Genomic DNA, 18944 nt, shown 5'->3' with positions numbered 1-18944 from the left:
GTAAAAGTTTATTATTGTAACTTTCTCTTATTTTCACCATCTTAAAAAAATACAAAAAAAAAACATTAAATACATTTTAAATATAATATAATGTGGTTTTTGTTAATTTATTTTATGTTGTGCTGAAAAAGAAAAAATATATATATATATTCAGGATACGAAGTTGATTTTATTTGTAAAATGATTTAAATATTTATATGTTAGTTATTGGTTAATTGAATACACGTAAAACGTTTCGAATATATGTTTAAAATACTAAGTATTCTTTATATGCGCTTATTTTTACTATTAAAATAGTTTAAAATACGTACATTTTGCAAAAACAGAATTTGCGAAACGTTTATCAACGATCGATTTAATTTTTTTTTGTGAATTATTTCATTAATTCACCAAGCTATGTATTTAGCTTTTATTTATTTATTTTAGCTTTTGTAATTTCTAAGCTTTGAAATCGTAATCATCATATATGAGAATGAGAAATGAAAGTTTTTATCATGTAAAAAATGCCATACCTCACCGGGATTCGAACCCGGGACCACCGGATGAAAGGCTGAGACGCTACCATTTTGTAAGCCATTAAAACGGCCACCTTCTTGAAGGTGAAACATTTCGTAATGACAACAGTCCTATGTTTTTTTCCAGATATAAAAAATATGTTAATGCAAAATTTCAGCTCGGTTAATTGAAAAGCGAGAGAAAGTTACACTCTATATCACTATATATGTGAGAGAAATCACTATATATATGTAAATTGATTTATCTATATCAATTGAATATCTATGTAAATATTATCTATTTCGATTATTAAAGTCTGAAATCTAATTAAGAGTTGTAAATTATTTGTAGTTATCTGTTTTCAATTTTGTGCTGACTTAAAAAGAAAATTAATACGGACACTACATGGCTTCCGTGTATGCCTATTAAATTACATTTACACTTTTTCTTTAAATGAATAGTACATAAAATTTTATTTCATTAATAATTTCTGATTTTTTTTTCTTTTTTCTTTTATTGTTATTATTGAATTATTATTTATCGTAATTTTTTTACAACCACGAGTTAATAATTATTAATAAATCAATATATTTAAAATAAAAAAAAAAAGTTAAAAAAGGAGATGAAGTCGGATATGAACCGATGTGCCTTCCGTTTGTAAGATCCAAATATTTTATTAATTAATATTTTATTTGGCTACAACTCGGGAACCAACGAAAATAAGTATCACTTATGATATATCGTTGAAAAGCTCTCGATGAAGGCTTGTTACTGCAGTTAAGTCCAAAATCCAAATGTTTGGATTTTGGCCATTTTTAGACACTTTTGGTCCGGTTGATTGCAATCAAAAGGTGGGTAAATGCAGAAGTAGACAACAATCCTAAATCCAAAATTTCAACATACTACGGCTAATCGTTTTTGAGTTATGCGAGATACAGACGAATATACAGACGTCACGCCGAAACTAGTCAAAATGGATATTTCCGTTGAAATATTTTTTCTTTTTTTTATTGTTGATTATTATCTATGTTATTATTTTTTTTATACAATCAGTGGTTAATAAATAATTATTAATAAAATCAATACATTTAAATTAAAAAAAAAAGGAAATGAAATCGTATATGAACCGATGCCTTCCTCTTGTAAGATCCAAATATTTCGTTAATTAATATTTTATTTGGCTACAACTCGGGAACCAACGAAAATAAGTATCAGTTATGATATGTCGCTGAAAAGCTATCAATGAGACTTATTACTGCATTTAAGAAAAATTCCAAAATCCATTTATTTTGGATTTTGGACTTTTTTTGGACACTTTTCGTCGAGTCGATTGCAATCAAAAAAGAAGGTGCAGAAATAGATGTTACAACACTCCTAAATCCAAGATTTCAATATCCTACGGCCAATCGTTTTTGAGTTATGCGAGATACATACATACATACGTACGTACAGACGTCACGTCGAAACTAGTCAAAATGGATTCAGGGATGTTCAAAATTGATATTTTCGTTGAAATCTGAAACCGAAATTTTTCATATTACTTCGTACAAAGTAAAGAACGAAATGTAAGAATTGAAAAAGTGCGATCCTATCCTACTAAAGGGCATACATGTATGTGTATCTGTCCCCTTTTGCTTAGTACCGGAACGTACCGATCACTAGCGGAAAATCCCGATACCTTACTTAGTACATATCTCGTGGCGGTCAGGTGTATACTTTGTTGTAGCGTCTCGGCCTTTCATCCGGAGGTCCCGGGTTCGAATCCCGGTCAGGCGTGGCATTTTCACGCGCGCTACAAATCATTCATCTCATCCTTTGAAGCAATACCTAACAGCGGACTGGATGTTAAACACACGCAAAAATAAAAAGACGTATACTTTTCGATATATATGTGAAATATAGAGTGTTTCTAAAATGGTGGGCTGGCTATACTTTTTCGGATTCTTCTTGTAAAACTAAACAGAAAATATCCTTAGGAAAAATGGCAATTTCTCCTTCGTTCTCCCCTTGTCCGCCATTTTTTTTTTTAATATAAAAACGTATATCTCAAGATCGAATAGGCGAATCACATTAATATTTGGTAAGCGTCTTGGTATTAAAGTTTTAAAATTAGAAAAAAAATCAGGACTTAAATACTTTCCCAAATTAGAAAACGACGATATTTTGTCTTAAGATTTAGTACATTTTATTTAAAGATTTTAGTGCATTTTTATTGGTTTTCGCACTTTGTTTACGCCTGTTTGAACTCAAAAAAGTTCTATATTATTATTTAAGGATACACGTAAAACTGGTAATGGATCAAAAAGTCTTCTATTTGTATCTTCTTCTCAGTTTTTTTTCGATATTTTCTGAGTCATTTGATATAAGATTCATAACTGTACGTTAAATAAATTTTTTCTTTTTTTTTTTTAATTGCGTCACAGCTGTTTTGCAAACGACGACGCTTAAATTTGCCAATAAAACTGGCAAATTTACCAGTAAAAACTATTTTTCCTTACTCAAAACCTCTCTCCCAATGTCTATTCTTCAAGCTATAAAGCCAGTGTATTAAAATTTATCTAATGAAGAATTGTTGAAAAAATATTTCCACGGGCCCAAACAGTCTCTCTGCCTCGTAATTTGGAATTGGTCGCTAAAAAATATTTTTGTGGAAAATGAAATATTTGTTTAATAATGGAAACATTAGCAAGCGTGAAGTTTTGCAGCATCTTGGAATCAATCCGATTCTTAATACCGTAAAACTTTTTAAAAAAGATTGACGAAGAACGGCTAATCGAGACGGAAAAAAACAGTTAAAGAAATGCAGAAATAAAAAGCTAAAACTATAGAAAATCAGAAACCTAATACCGATGACCCAGATTATGAAGCCGGGTAGTTTTGAAACAAGTAACATATAAAAACCTGTTTACGTAATTTTTAAATCCCGTTTTCAAAAAAATTATTTTTTTATATTTATGACCCGTTACCTTAGCAACCACTGAAGATAACAACTTGAATTTTTTTTTCTTATTTTGTATGTATATATCTTTCAATACGCCTAGAGTTATGAAAATATGTGAACAGTTATCCGTTAAAAAAATTTCTAAAAAATAAAAATAAAAATTATTAATTTATATTTAATTAGGGAAGTGGTTTATAGTTATAATTCTAGATGCATCTAATCTATTTAGAATACCAAATACCCGGTAAACATTTGAACCCTGTAGCATTATTAGTTTTTCTGAGATAATGGGTGTTCAAGGTAGTTAAAATTAACATAGCAAAGGATAGGCGGTTACGAGTACCTTTAAATATTTTAAATCCAGCTATATTCAGTAATTAGATAAAGCCTAGGAAGCACTAATAAGGGGTATTGTGTTAAAAAATAAATGGGTAGAAGCTAATTCCTTTCTCTATCAAAAATATGTATAACTAGCTGCTGCTTTACGCTTAAGTTAACCATTAATAAATTTCTACTATATATATATATATATTTTTTATTTTATATTTACGGTGACTTGTAATAGGAAGATTGTATTGATATTAATGCTAAATGATAGTGCTAGTAATAGTGAACTAAAGCGGTATTGCGGTGGTTTTCTGTGAAAGTTTACCGTTGTTGCATGTTGCAGAATCAACGTGAACGTGAATTGTCACACCGAATCTTCTATCAAGTTTTGTTCCGTGTACTTCCTGGTCGGCAGAAACAAAGAATTTTTTTTATTTTTTATTTTTTTTTTAAATTATTATTCATACTATCTTTTTTAATTTAGCTGTTTATCAATAATCTTTTGTTTAGCTGTGTCTTTTTTGCTTCTTTATTTTTCTTTTTTCTCATTGTGTACGTGTATTATGTAAATAGCTAATTCTGATAAAAGGTGCTATTAGTATAGTTCTCTCTAAGGATTCATTAAAAAGTAATTAATATGATTATGGGCCCTAGTCAATCATCTTAATTTTGTAGCGAACGCTACTTTTTTTTCACCTATATTTACTTTTAACAATGTGATAATTTCCCTTCTTGAAAAATTAAACAAAAAAACAAAACAAAATATAAGTAAAACTAGTATTTTTTAACAGTCTCTCTCTCTTTCTTTCTCTCTCTCTCTCTCTATATATATATATATATATATATATATATATATATATATATATATATAATACTTTTTTAATTAAAATGCAGTAGTTAGACCGATCGATCTTTTTCTGTTAGAATACGAGAACATATCAGTACTACAAAAAAAAAAAAGATAAAAAAGAAAGGTTTAATTTTGCTAAACACATTAACAATATACCCGTAATTATAAACCGGAAAATTTTATTGAAATTCTTGATTTTTCAAATAATATACAAGATACTAATATTTTAGAAAAATACTACGTATATCTTAATAATAAATTAATGAATGAACAAACAAGATTTGACAGTGATATATTATATAGGCAAGTTCTGAACTATAACTATAGAGTGGGTTGACCGGGCGTTTGCTTTCAATTTTACCATAAAGGTGGAAAGTTTTATTGTGACTAAAAACTAAGTCGACATAATTTTTTAAAACATGACGACCACTGTTGTACATTTTTACATTTTACAAACGACTTTCATACGATGAATGAGTTTTAGTTTTTTTTTTTTTATTTTAAGAATAATATAAACGTTTTTCGAGTTCTTAAAGATAGATTTGATATCCGAAAATACTTGGAACACATATAAAAACGTTATTGTAAGTAGTTTTTATAAATTATTATTATAAAAACGAAACGTTGACTGCGTAATAAATTTAATTTTAACATAACAGAGACGCTAAATGGTACATGATATTTATTCCCACTAATATTCGACAATTTTGTTCGACGTTTGTCTGTAATATGAGAAGTAAGAAACATAAAGCCGCAAGATAGACAAAACGGATTGTTTTCTAATACCGTTTTGAAGCGTTTGTCCGCTATACGGCTATGGTCCTTTATCGCATCAATTCGACTGATGTTGATATCCTTCAGGGACGTCTTCGACAGATGTACGGGTGTTATCTTCACTAGTTATGGTAATTAGTTCCTGTACAACAACGGTAGAGATGCTCGCGCCGTCGGCATCGTTCATTTAGCGCGTCGTGCCAGCTTTGCGACGCTCCCGAAACAGTTTCGCTCGATCGGGACCGAATATTGGGGTACCTGGGCGTGGTCAATAACCTCTCCTTTCCAACGATAAGCGTAATTTATACTTCCGGCTGGCTTTTGCGCAGGCTGAGGCTGACATATTGAATTTTTATACTTTTTTACATTTTTACTTTATTTTTTTACACATAAATATTGTCAAAAATACATTTATTATTGCTTAATCGATCTATCTCGACAAACTTTAAATACAAACCCACGCATCACCGCGATATCACGTCTAAGTCATGAGCTATATTAAATGGAAATGAGCGAGAGCGCCAGTTTCTTATGATCTGCGCTGTGCCCCTCCCCGCCAATCGCTAGCCAATGATGCAAACTCAAAGTCGTATCGGGGAGCTGACCGTGTAAGATTTTAATTATAAAACGACATCGCATTTACGTCTCTGAGACTAATAGTCAGGGAGTTATTAAGGCAGAACTATATAGACCTTTTCGTTACGCTAAAAATTCTGCTCTAGTACCCGTATGTTTTGGTGTGATTTTAAACATGTTTCGCGTCAAAATTAATTTTTATTCACATTATCGATTTATAAATAAATCATTTCAAAATTAAGTATAGCAATATTGGTTTTTAATTGGTTCACACAGGATAAAATTTCTTCTTCGTTCGAAATTATATTGCTTTTAAAGTAATTATACTTTGTTCAATTACAAACTGGTCATTCCTTAGGTAGTATAATTAATTAAGTATGAAAGACCGTCGTAGTTTGTTAATATCGGAGTTCAACTTTATTTAAAAGTAATGAAATTCAAGTATATAAAATTCCCAAGTATCGGTGAATAGCTGTGTCAAAACGATGATGTTTGCAACCATTTATTTAATCGGTGCTTATCGATCTTTAATTCATTCTTTACACACTTAATTTATTAATAATTTTAAATATTATATCGTATTTGTATTTTGGGGGAGGGAAATTAACAGATCCAAGTTTTATCCAGTTGGCACTACAGCCATTATATTTATTTAAAAAACGTTTTTAAAAAATCCTTCTAATAAGTTTAGAGGCAGCATCTTTTCGCAAGAACAAATAAAGAATTGAGTGATTCTACAATATTCTCTACGTTCTACAATTCCTAAACAAATATTTGTGTGCATCCGTAGGGTCCACACATTGGAAAGAAAGGTTAAAGTAAGATAAAAAATGGTTAATAAAAGGAAGAATGATAAATACATATGGAGGAAACCAAACATGAAACGATTTCAAACCAGAGATTTTTTCGGAAAATTTGTCTCTTTCTGGAAATGGATGATCATGCCACCTAAAATCACTTTAAAGATCGGTAATTTTTATTCAATAAATTGGAGTAGAACTTGCTGATCTACGAGTTCATTTTGAACATGTTCAAAACGAATATAATGCTTCAACGTAAAATGTTTTTCCTCTAAAATTTACAATGTGCATTGAGAATAGATTTACATCTTCTGAAGAATTTATAGAAGACCTAAACCATTTTAGATCGCCCTGAACCATTAATTTAAATCATTGGCTGCTCGTAGCTAAAATTAGTAGAGGTGCTGCTCCAGAAAATCTTTTTCTAGGCCTTTTTAAGTCCACAGTTAAAGTTTTCTATAGAATAAAAGAACCAAAAAAAAAATTAATCAAATAGAATAGCTGGAAGCAGGATAATAATCTAATTCTGCCCTTTATCACATTCAAGAATACGGTACAAAAATGGTTTTAAGCACAATGTGCTTAAAAACTGTATTCGGTTTAATCGAATAAATAATAAAATGTCAATACAGATAATATTTTTTAGTATTATTAGATAGATATTAACTTAATAAAATTCCGCTTAAAAATACTATAGTCCCACGGCACTTAATTTAAATTTCTGTGTGCACAGAAACAAATATATAATTAATTTTTACAAATCGCCTTCTCTTTCGCCCTTCCAGCGTGTTTTTGGGTCGATTTGTCAATCAAAGTGCCCTTGCTTTCCAACACCTTCAGATCAATACTGAAAAAACAACTAAATCCCGCTTTCATATTCCCTCCACCGACTAAACTAGAAAAGAGAACTTACATGGAACGTTCCGTACACACGCGGAGTAAAAAAAATACTACCTTCCACCAGTACGCCAGGGTCGGCAGAGCGGGGGGCGACAGTGCTATCTCCCCCTCGTAACCTCGCGTGCAGCTTCCTATGTGCGCATGCGCACAACAGCCAAATATACCACTGGAACTGTGAAGCGCACAGTTCCATACAAGTATAAAGAAAAACGTTCTCATTATATTAAATGTTAACGATAATATAAAGTGAAAAAGGAGGTGCTGCAGTTCCACAGTGCCTAACGTGAGCCGCTACTGGTGTGAACCTAATTTTAATATTATTGTACAATATATAATTATTGATTGATTTATTTCAGTACTTTTTTGTCAAAATTGTAAAACAGAGAAAGATATAATCATCCTTTTTTTTTTTATTCATGAATGAACTCGGAAAACTTCGAGTTCTTAACCCAGCCTTTACTAAGCGAGCTGAAGATTTGTCCCCGTCTTTGTCAACGCAACTGTCGGCTGGTTTTACGAGGGGATGAGCGAGGGGGGGTTTATTTTACCATCTAACCAGATGGCATCATCGATTACTAATAACATGACAAATTATATATAAAATGCAAACACAACAGACCGGTACAACGCAATGACTAATACACTAGACGCAGCAGTTGACGAGGGCAGACTTTCAGCTTACGTATTGTAATCGACGATGACTTCATAAATCATCCATTTTTAATGTATATTATAACCATTATTAGATCAGACAATAAATAATGTGTTTAGGATGATTTCTTTTTTTAGATAACATAAGTATCAATATCTAGGAAAAATCGATCAGTGTATTAAACAAATTTGAAAAAAGCACAAATTAGATAATGATTAACTAACTTTTTTCGAGTTAAGTTTTGTATTACTTTTTACTCTTCGGTTATTTATCTTAAATAACGATATTATCTAAGAAATTGTTGATTTGAGATCAAATATATCGAAGTAAAATTAAGGTAATCTATGTAATATCAAGATCTGAAAATTCGTGAAAATATTTTAATCCCTTCTTCTTTGAAAGGTTGACGAATTTACTTTAAAGAAATTACTGATAAATTCACGTTTTATAAATTTATTAAAAAAATGTATTTCTTTTGCAGACAATAAGTGAAGTTCTGGAAGCGGCTGATAAAGAATGGCAAGAAGAAGTGAAACCGCAGGTGATTCTGCACGATCGGCTTATGACAGATGCTGCTTTGGGAACCGCACCGATAAAAGCTGAACATTCTTATTGCAGTCTTGTCGGATCTTCTGAGACGGAATCACACCTTGATATGAATAATGGTAAGCTAAATTATTACTTACTTATAATCTCTGTATGCGCAAATCGGTGAAAAATATTTAAATCTAATCTTCTTCAAATTGGACTTTTTCAACCTCTTAATTGCTAACCAAATTTTCTTCTTTACCTAATTTAGGAGGACAAAATTAGATAAATAATAAGGATACAACAAATACTCAATGCAATTTTAATATACTAAGTTTTACCATTATTCTTTATGATATCGTTTAATTATATTCTATATAATAATAAATTAATTATTGGGCGTTCCTCAAGGTACTAGTCCTTAAATAAACCTTTTTACGTTATAAAAGAGAAACATAGATAAAATTCCCGCAGAGTTGTAATATAAAAGATAACCATTAGATACCGTAGTATTCTGTAGAAAAAAAAATTATTAAAATTCTTTTTGCCTTAAAATGTATTCCTTGAAGAAGTTCAGTACAATACATCCACAGCGAATAAATAATATAATTTTTCAAAATTTTTAATGTTTTCTCAAATAAAAGCTTAAATTTTGTAATTTTTTGTGTTTTTTTTACTGTTTTTAAATTTACTTATACAGTACGAAAATTAACTGACTATTTTTGGTAAAAACCGATTTTTTTTTTTCATGTACAGGTAAAAAATATATTATGACGTTATGGGACATTTTTTTTATTAAAAAAAGCATTTAAAATTTCTAAACCGATTTAAAAGCATTTAAAATTCCTTTACCTTTTTTATTTTGCCATTAGCTTGCCAAATGTTTATAATCATTATTGCATATTTAATATATTGTGTCAAAACAACATAAATTTTGCATTATTTTTGAAAGAAAGGGGCACAGCTTGATCCCGAAGAGGAAGACACCCGCCACGTGATAGATCCTGTCGCCACACCACCCACTCCATACCTATCCCTAAAGAGCTTTACCGGAGGTCGTCTTCAACAAGCCTCAAGGTATTTTGCAATCTTAGTCTCAGTCAAGATGCCACCGATGCGAATGCCACCTGTGACATTCCCGTCGGTTTACTAAATCTAAACGGATCAAACAGACATTACACTTCAAGTCTTAAAAGAGACCGTACCGATTGAGTCGACTATTATCTACCCGATGGAAGAATGAGTGAGTCCAACCCGCAACACCGAACGCTAAATACGGAAAATACAAAACATTGAAAATATTAAGAAAAACAATTAGTTTGTTACTTTGCATTATCTATCCGCGTCTTTTTCATGACGGAGATGCGTATAAATAACTTCATTGAAGAGGCACCATTATAACAGGCGCCATTAAGATTTGTTTTCTGTAAAATTGTTTAGTATTAGTTATTTCCTAGATCAATAACGTTAAGATATCATTTATTGGTTTGAATATCGCCTAAATTTTAACGGTTTGGATGGCAACGAGAAATATACATCATGCCTTATTTCCTTAGTCAGTCTTTCATAATGCTTATTATTAAAATTTTAAGGACGGTTGCGCCGCTTTCAGGATTAACCTTTTATTAACATTTACTGGACTTCCTAAACTACATAATTTAAAACTGTAAAAATTATCCCTATTTATGGAAATATTTGAGATGGATTTTCATCATCATCATTATCATCATCTGATGTTTTTCCTTGCGTCAGGTTCCTTACGACAGTGCTGTCTCCATCCAATCCTATCTCAAGCCTTCTGCTTTCCCTTTATCTAATTCAGTCCAATCTAATCCAATTTTCACCTCATCAGTTACTTTCATTCTTGTGTTTCCTCGTTTCCTTTCTCCTTCTTTTAACCCTTCTTATAGAGTTGTCAAGATTCCATTTTCTTTACCTCATGTCCTTATCGGTTTCCTTTTCCTTTGTGTACTTCTCGTGTAAGTCCTCTTTCTTCTTTTTTGGTCGCTCTCTGAGCGACTGGTACAGCCTTAAAGCATTACCTCGATCGCTCTGGAGTGTCGTGGCGGCAGATTGCCTCATCCTGACTTGGCCCCTCCCCAGAAGCCCCCATCTGGGTCTTCCCTGGATCATAGGAACAACCCGACTTCCGCTTCTGGACAGCCCCTTCCCAGTGGAGCTGATGACCTTCCCGGCCTTAACCTACTAGGTTCCAGGCACGCATTTCGCTTGTCCTTTCTCTCAACACGCCCTCTCGTACCATCAGGGTCCTCCGTGCCATCATCAGAAGCACCTCGATTTTCCCGCTCTTGCGTCCGGACTAGCCAAAGTGTCCTAGGCAAGGAGGTTACCTACCTGGCCCTAGACGTCACCACGTTTCGTTCCTACTTCCTTTATTTTTTGAAGTCACCTGTTTCTTCTTTAATTCCCTTCCCGCGTTTCTCATTTTTTTCTGTCATCTTACTTTCTCCATCGTTTTCCACATACATTTCTCAAAAGTTATAATCAAGTTCGTCTATCATCTTCCTCACTTCAGTAAAACAAGACAGTTCATACATAGCATCCGACTAATCTCTTTTTCCTTGACTCATACGGTCCAGAGTTTTACTACATAGTTATTTTCTCTATTTGTTGAAGACTTCCTTTGCCATTGCTGTCTTTTATCTTTTTCCATTGCGCTCTTCCAGTCCTCTTTCACCTTAGTCCCCAAATATCTGCAATTTTATATTTTTTCTGTTCTTCCTTTACTTATGCTCGATGGATTTTATTGTAAAATTATTAGAGAAACTTTCAAATCATTTTAACAAATTTTTAATTAAAATTAATATTTATTTCGTTTAAGAAAGAATATTTATTAGCTAAATCAACAAAAATATTAAGAATACTGTTTTATTAAATATGGGGATGATTTATTTTAGAAATTAAAAATAAAATACTGTGCGTTCGTAAATGGTTTTTTTTATTATTAACGGTCTATGACTTTCTTACTTTAAATGTGTAGCCTATTTTGGATGTGTTGAAATGTAAATATAAAGATATCTATATAGAATAAATTGAATTGTTGTAAGGAAGTGCCAACCATGTCTAGTTCCTGTCGCTACAAAGATAACAGATATATATGTCCTGCTAAAATGCGCGCGCGCTCACACCACAGGAGATAGAGAGAGAGTGGGAAAGAGGGAAAGAGAAAAATCGTAATTCATTGTTATATTAACGGATGTTCTTAACATAAAATATTGAATAATGTCATTATATAACGCTACTTTGTTTTATTTTTTTTAATATTTTTCATAATATATTTACAGCGTTAAATTTAATTTTTTTTCGAATAGTTGATCTGATTTACTTCCGCTTTATCTGGCGTTGTCCTCATTCAAATATTTGTTTTTTCATAACCGTTCCCAGCATTTAAATTATTATTTTTTGCTATAAAAAACCGGATGTTTTTAATCGTAAGGATATTTAATGTAAGAACGAAGGACGTAATAATTTTTACAGGTCCTAATAATTAAAGTACAATCGATTTAGCGTTTAGCCAAAGACAATTAGGATGAGTTTTCAAGTTTTTAAAGGAAAAACAATCAATAAGCAATGACATTTTAAATTTACTAAAACAAGAAACCTATTTTACCTGGAATTCCAAAATAAAGATAATTGACATAAAGTAGGCTATTTAATAGTGGTTTTTCCAACAGTGGGTATATGAAGACGTCGCTGTTGAAACAGGACCCGTGAAATAGAAAAAAAATAAACGAAAATGAAAAAATTCGAAACAATTCCACGCGAAATATTTCCTTTCTTTTAGATAGTAAAAGTCTATTTCACATTCAATTTATAGGAAAATATTTTTACCCAGAATGGTTGCGTACAAATGTTTTTTCTTTGATCAAATTAAATATATGCTTTAACAAATTGTTTTTCTTTTATATACTAAATGAGAAGCAGACCTTCTTTAAAGAAAGCGCCATTAAGTCTATTGGTATCTAAAAATTGCCAGCTGTAATATAAACAGCCCAAATTGGGATGTATTGGCTTATCCAGATTGGGATCTGGGAAATCGGTATTTTATTTTTTGATAAAAATTTCTTTATATATGTGTAATTTATCTGAGTATCTTCTTATCTTTCCTTCATGCCTTTAAGCGTCGGGTATACCATTTCTTGTATTCTTTTCGATTCGTTGACATTTTACTTCCCTCTTCCATGAGAATTCCAGCTAGTATTCCTGTTCTAGTATCGATCTTTCGAGTTTAAAAAAAAAAATAAAAATTATATAATATTTTATTCGTTTTAATTGACATTTAACACGCTGGGATCTTCAAAAGATTCTAAACATTACGGTTGTACATCTAATTCTTGTATTTTTGTGCGATTATTTTCTTTTATAAATAATGCAAGCTATTTGCCTTTATGAATTTATAAGCAATTTTTAACTAAAAAAAAAAAAATTAATTTACTTCTCTTTTAATGAAGTAATCTTGACTATTATTAAAATATTTTCCTTTATAAAACATTCTTTATAATTTTATTAATTTTAAATTACACAGCTGTTTATATCATCTCTCCGTTTTCTCTCTTTTTCCGTTTAGTCTCCGAAACCACCGTAAGGTATTAATTCCTCCTCATTCATGAGGATATGTATGAATGTAAATGAAATGTAGTTTTCTACAGTCTCACGTCGACTGTTCCTGAGATGTATGGTTAATTGAAACCCAATCACCAAAGAACACCGGTATCCACCATCTAGTATTCAGATCCGTATAAAAGTAACTGCCTTTATTAGGATTTGAACCTCAGAACTCTCGACTTCAAAATCCGTTGATTTGCAATGATGAATTCACCGTTAGATCAACCCGGTAGGTTGGTGTTTATATCATCTAACGAGTTTATAAGAATCTATCTAACTATTCGAAGCTGATTCAGTATCGTCACGTTCAACCATCTTTGGTAAGTCATGAAGATGAAGTACTGGACCTAAAAATCCCTTTGTTCTTTTTTCCAGTATATTTTCTGTGACGCTGCAATAACCTTTCTAAAAGAATTAAATTCCTTATCTGTAACCTGTTAATGAAATTGATAAAGGCTTGACTTCTCACGGCCTACCATGTTTCCTTCTTTTTTATTTTGCAAAGCTCTGATTTTCCTTGTTGTTTGAGGTTTTTTGCGATGTATATAAATTAACAGTCAATATTTAGAGACAAATTGTTCAGTTCTCAATCTGTTGGACCAAATTGAATTTAGATTACCTTATCAGTTCCAAGTTCTCAAAAATGAGTTTCCCATTCTGCTCCGCAGAATATTAATGCAACCGTTGTAAAATATCAAGCGTTTCCTCACCACTTGGGCAGTATACTTCGTTATTTAATATAGGAGTTATATTTATCTGATAAATTATTGTCAGCAGTTTAGAAATCATATGGAAGTGATAATTTTAAATCCGTACAAAGATATGTTTTATCAAAAATTGATTTTTACAAGAAGCTTCACATTTTATAAACTTTCTGTAAATTAAATTTATTGTTTATAAATGTGAAAAGATTGCATTATTCCTAACGTCAAGCCGATTGATAAAAATAATCAGAAATCCGCATTCAGTTTGGTTTTTGATTAATGTTCTGTTAAACATAAATCAAATCCGATTAGTATTCTGATTGATGTTTACCTATTCTGATTGGCTTATAAAATTGTTTACAGCTTTACATTTATAAGAAAGATTTGGATATACAAGAGTTATTTATTAATTTATAATCGATTGCCATTGAACTCAAAATCCTTTTCCTTTTACTGTGAAATTACGTATTAAATTATTTTTCATCGTAATCCCCTTTGACATCCAAGTATTTTTAAGATCAGATGACAAACTTCACGATCTCTTTATTCAAGAAATCTGGCGTCTAAGCCTTAAACCGGTTGATAATAGTTTGATAGATTTCCTAATCGTTCCATGATTTTTTGGCAAAAAATTCCTTAATTTCAAGAGTTGATGAAAACCAGATCTAGGTTGTACAGAGATAGTCCATACTTCCCGTTGAAATTTTTAGAACTTTCTGTATGTTTCCAGCAACGTAAGAACTCATATATCATGGAACACTGTTAATGACCTGGTGATACTGAAAGTTCTGTATAGAACGGCACCTTGTTTAAAGTTCTGTGTTTTTGGTTTTTATTTGGCCCTATAATTAAATAGAGGGACCTCTTTTTAATCCCCAAAACCGTTGCCGTGAATTTAATAGTTGAATGTTTCTGTTTACATTTTTTGGGTTTGGTCGAAGAATGTGAAGGTGACGTTTAAGGCAATCTCATTTAGTTTATCGTGACACATCCATCTCTCACTTACCGACACTATTTCAGCCGTAAATTCATCTCTTTCTGTACCATAGCTTTCAAGAAATGCTCGAGAAACAGCAATTCTCGGCTGTTTGTCTTTTTGTGTCGGCAATCTTGATACCCGTGTCGTAAAAATCTTTTTGAAGCGATACTCACAGATATTTTTGTAAACCAGGAGAAACGTTAAAGAAAATCGTATGAAACTCATCAGTCATGTACTTTGCCAAATATATTCGTCAACAGTTCTTTACTGACGAGAGATAGGCTCTAGAATTTGCTTCACCGTGAAGATTTATTCTTCTATCGTTAAATAATCAACACCGTTTCCTAATATTTGCCTCATTCTTCATCATATCTTTTTTATACACTTCAATTAGCTGCCAATGTATTTCACCTGGACGAATGTATATTCCATTTAAAAAACAAATTCCATTAATCCCAGCGTACAATAGACGATTGATAAAGTATTATTAAAAAATTATCTAATACTTTAAAGAGCTAGATGTAAGTGAAATTTTCACAGAACCATTAAGACGCATTCCCGACCGGTAACATTCTAAAAAGTCAACTTATATAATTAAGCAATTCTTACTTTTAGAATATATTTATTAAGAAAAAAAGAAGAATTACTATATCTAGAGCTCTAATCAGAAGTACATTACAAAGTATTTAATTCTAATCGGTAGGGAAGAAAAGTATGTGTAGTCGTATATTTGCCGAGAGTTGGCATAGTGGTTACGAAACTGCTTTCTAATTATACTAAGTCCTGCGTTCGATTATCTGTAAAAATTTGACCCTTTTTCGTAAAGTAATCCTTAATTTTTTTTTCAATGATAATAATAATTGTAATTGAGCATATGGCTGTAGTATAAATAAGTGAATAAATAAATCATATATAATGAATTTGTGTGTGTGCGCGAACGCGTGTGTGTGCGTGTGTGTAAATGAATAATTTGGATCAACTAATTACTTTACGGTTAATTTGTGTTTTACTGAATAGTATTAACAATCTTTAATTTTAAATGTAGTTCACTATATTTATGGTTAAAAACGTCACAGTTTCCGGTAAAAAAGATGAGGGTTTTTTTTTTGATAGACAGAAATATCCTCCTACTGTCATGAAATACTGATAATTATAACTACTTAACACATTGTTCTCATTATTTATTCACCGATATGTTGCTTTACAATTATATTTATTTCTTATATTCATATTTTTACCGTATTCTTTATTCACATATTGTTTATTTTTCCCTGATAATATTAACTTTTAAATTAGTAGTTTAGTTTTATCTGTAAACGGATTTCCAGTCATTTAATGATTAGTTAATCATTAAATTGCTGAAAAAAGTATAATATTAATAACTTTTTGGATAATTGTGGTTTTTACTTCCTGTTTAATAAGAAAAGAAAACCGGCAACGATGTTGCTAAATTTTTAACACGTTCATGAGCTCAAAATTTAATCATTCTCTCCTAAAAAAAGTTAACTTTATATGCGTAAAATAATTGGAAAAACCTTGACAGAAACCCATGGCCTCAACCACTGGACCGATTTCGACTAATGTTTTTTAAATGAAAGTTTACGATTCCTACATATGTCATCAGTTGGTCGCTCGCCCTCCTCCGCCCACCATTTTGGAGAAATATTGTAAAAACTACTTTGCTGTATATTTTCATCATTCTTGAAATAAACCAGAAAAAAAATTATATATATATAAAATTTAAAAAAAATTAAAATAGTAAAGATTAAGATTCAGAATGACCGGAGTTTTTAATAGGCAAAGGGTGCTATTCGCTAGAATTGATTTTTCATTACCAGATTTAACCCTTCCATTTTCATTAAAGAGAGATAATTTCCTGTGCACTCAGTTTTCTGTATGACCATAAATAAGGCAAAAGGATAAAGGTGAACCTACTTGCAGAAGCAGTCTTCAGTAACATACAACTGTACATAATTTCACGCATGCAAGATCTTTTAAAAATGTTAAATTACAGGTAAAACCAAACGGAGAATATACTGAAAGTATAGTTTGGGGAGAAGCACTAAAGTAATAAATTATACAAAAAGTTAACCTTCTTTAAAAAAAATTCTCCCGCCTCCAATCAGCCCTCATTTCCCCAATCCTAGACGTCGTCATGTTCTTCCCTGTAGTAATTCGTTGAGTGTATTGTAAGTAATAGGTAGTAATTCGACGTTACACGAACCACTCATTCTATTTTAACCAATCGCAGTGCACATCAGCTTTTGTTGGATTCCAAACCGTGTCGGAATACCAGGGAATGAGCGTGCTGACGTCGCCGCTAAGGAAGCTTGTACTTATCCGTACTCTTGCCTCCCATTTTTCTATTAAATAAAGCAGCGATTGCAAATTGAATGGCAGAATAAGTGGAATGATAAGTCGACGGTAAAAAGCACGCTACCACTTGTAAAGAATACGATACATCCTTTGTTTTCGTCCAGTAGAGCAAAGATGAGAGATGAAGTTGTTCTTCGTCGTCTGCGTAAAGGTTATACCAGCAGTGGCACTCGCGTATAGGCATTCTGGAACTGCAACACCCCTATTTCCGCTTTATATTATCGATAACATTTAATATAACGAGTCATTTTTCTTTAATTCTTTCTTTATACTTGTACGATATATAATCCTTAAGCTTAATGTCAGTAGCCATCCCCCAGTTTATGAAAAAGATCTTTGTAAAATCTTTTGTTTAAAAAAAATAATCTTTATGTGGAACTGTGAACTTTACACTTCTAGCGGCGTTCGGCTGTTGTGCGCATGCGCATATAGAAAGCAGCACGCGAGACTGCGAGGGAGAGAGAACACTGTCATTCCCGCAGTGCCGACCCTGACGTGCTGGGGGAAGATAGTTTTTTTTTTTTACTCCGCGTGTGTACGGAACGTTTCTTGTTCGTTCCCTTTTCTAGTTTAGTCGGTGGAAGGAATACGAAAGCGGTTTAGTTGTTTTTTCAGTAGCGATCAGAAGATGGAGGAAAGCAAGGGCTGTTTGATTGCCAAATCTATCCATAATTAGTAAAAACTAATTATGTATTTGTTTCTGTGTACCACAGAAATTTAAATTAAGCACCGTTGGACTATAGTGTTTTCAAGCGGAAATTTTATTAAGTTATCTAATAATACTAAAAAATATTATCTGTATTGACATTTTATTATTTATTCGATTAAACCGAATACCGTTTTTTAGCACATTGTCCTAAAAACCATTTGTGTAACATATTCTTGTATGTGATAAAGTGTAGAATTAGATTATTATCCTGCTTCCAGCTACAATATTTGATTAATTTTTTTTTTTTTTGGTTATTTTATTCTACAGAAAACTTTAACCGTGGCCTGGAAAAGTCCCTGTAAAAAGTTTTCTGGAGCAGCACCTCTACTAATTTTACCTACGAGCCGCCACTCGTGGATATCTTACATTGCCGGATAATATTCTTATTTGTCCTCAATGCCTTCTAACTGTTCACCATAACCTCTTGGACTGTGTACGTTACGCGGCCTTAAATAGCAGGTTTAAAATGCCGTACAATACGGCGTATTTTGGCGACGATGCTAGCACTATCGTAGTCAATTTCGTGGGCTTTGTAGGAATATATCGTCGGTTGTAATTTTTTTTTTTTTTATTTCTGTAAAGAAAATATACCGTTCAGCGATTTTCCTCAAACATTTGACAAAGTTTGGCATGCAGGGTTGCTCTTTAAACCGAAAAAGGTTTTACCGTATGTTTTCTATGTAGTGCTAAAATCTTACCTAGAATAT

The 18944-nt window shown here is 31.8% G+C and overlaps 1 protein-coding gene across 2 annotated transcripts in view; it reads left to right on the top strand.

The window, feature by feature from the left end:
• Positions 1-18944, top strand: part of LOC142332294 (cyclic AMP response element-binding protein A-like) — a 505070-nt gene that overhangs the window by 382992 nt on the left and 103134 nt on the right. For both annotated transcript variants that reach the window (XM_075378642.1, XM_075378641.1), the window contains exon 2: positions 8797-8980. In XM_075378642.1, coding sequence (XP_075234757.1) covers positions 8797-8980 — 184 coding nt within the window. The remainder of the gene's footprint in view (positions 1-8796; positions 8981-18944) is intronic.

Source organism: Lycorma delicatula, chromosome 11 (assembly GCF_047948215.1).
Source record: "Lycorma delicatula isolate Av1 chromosome 11, ASM4794821v1, whole genome shotgun sequence".
Classification (NCBI taxonomy): domain Eukaryota; kingdom Metazoa; phylum Arthropoda; class Insecta; order Hemiptera; family Fulgoridae; genus Lycorma; species Lycorma delicatula.
This window is presented reverse-complemented; position numbering and strand designations above follow the sequence as displayed.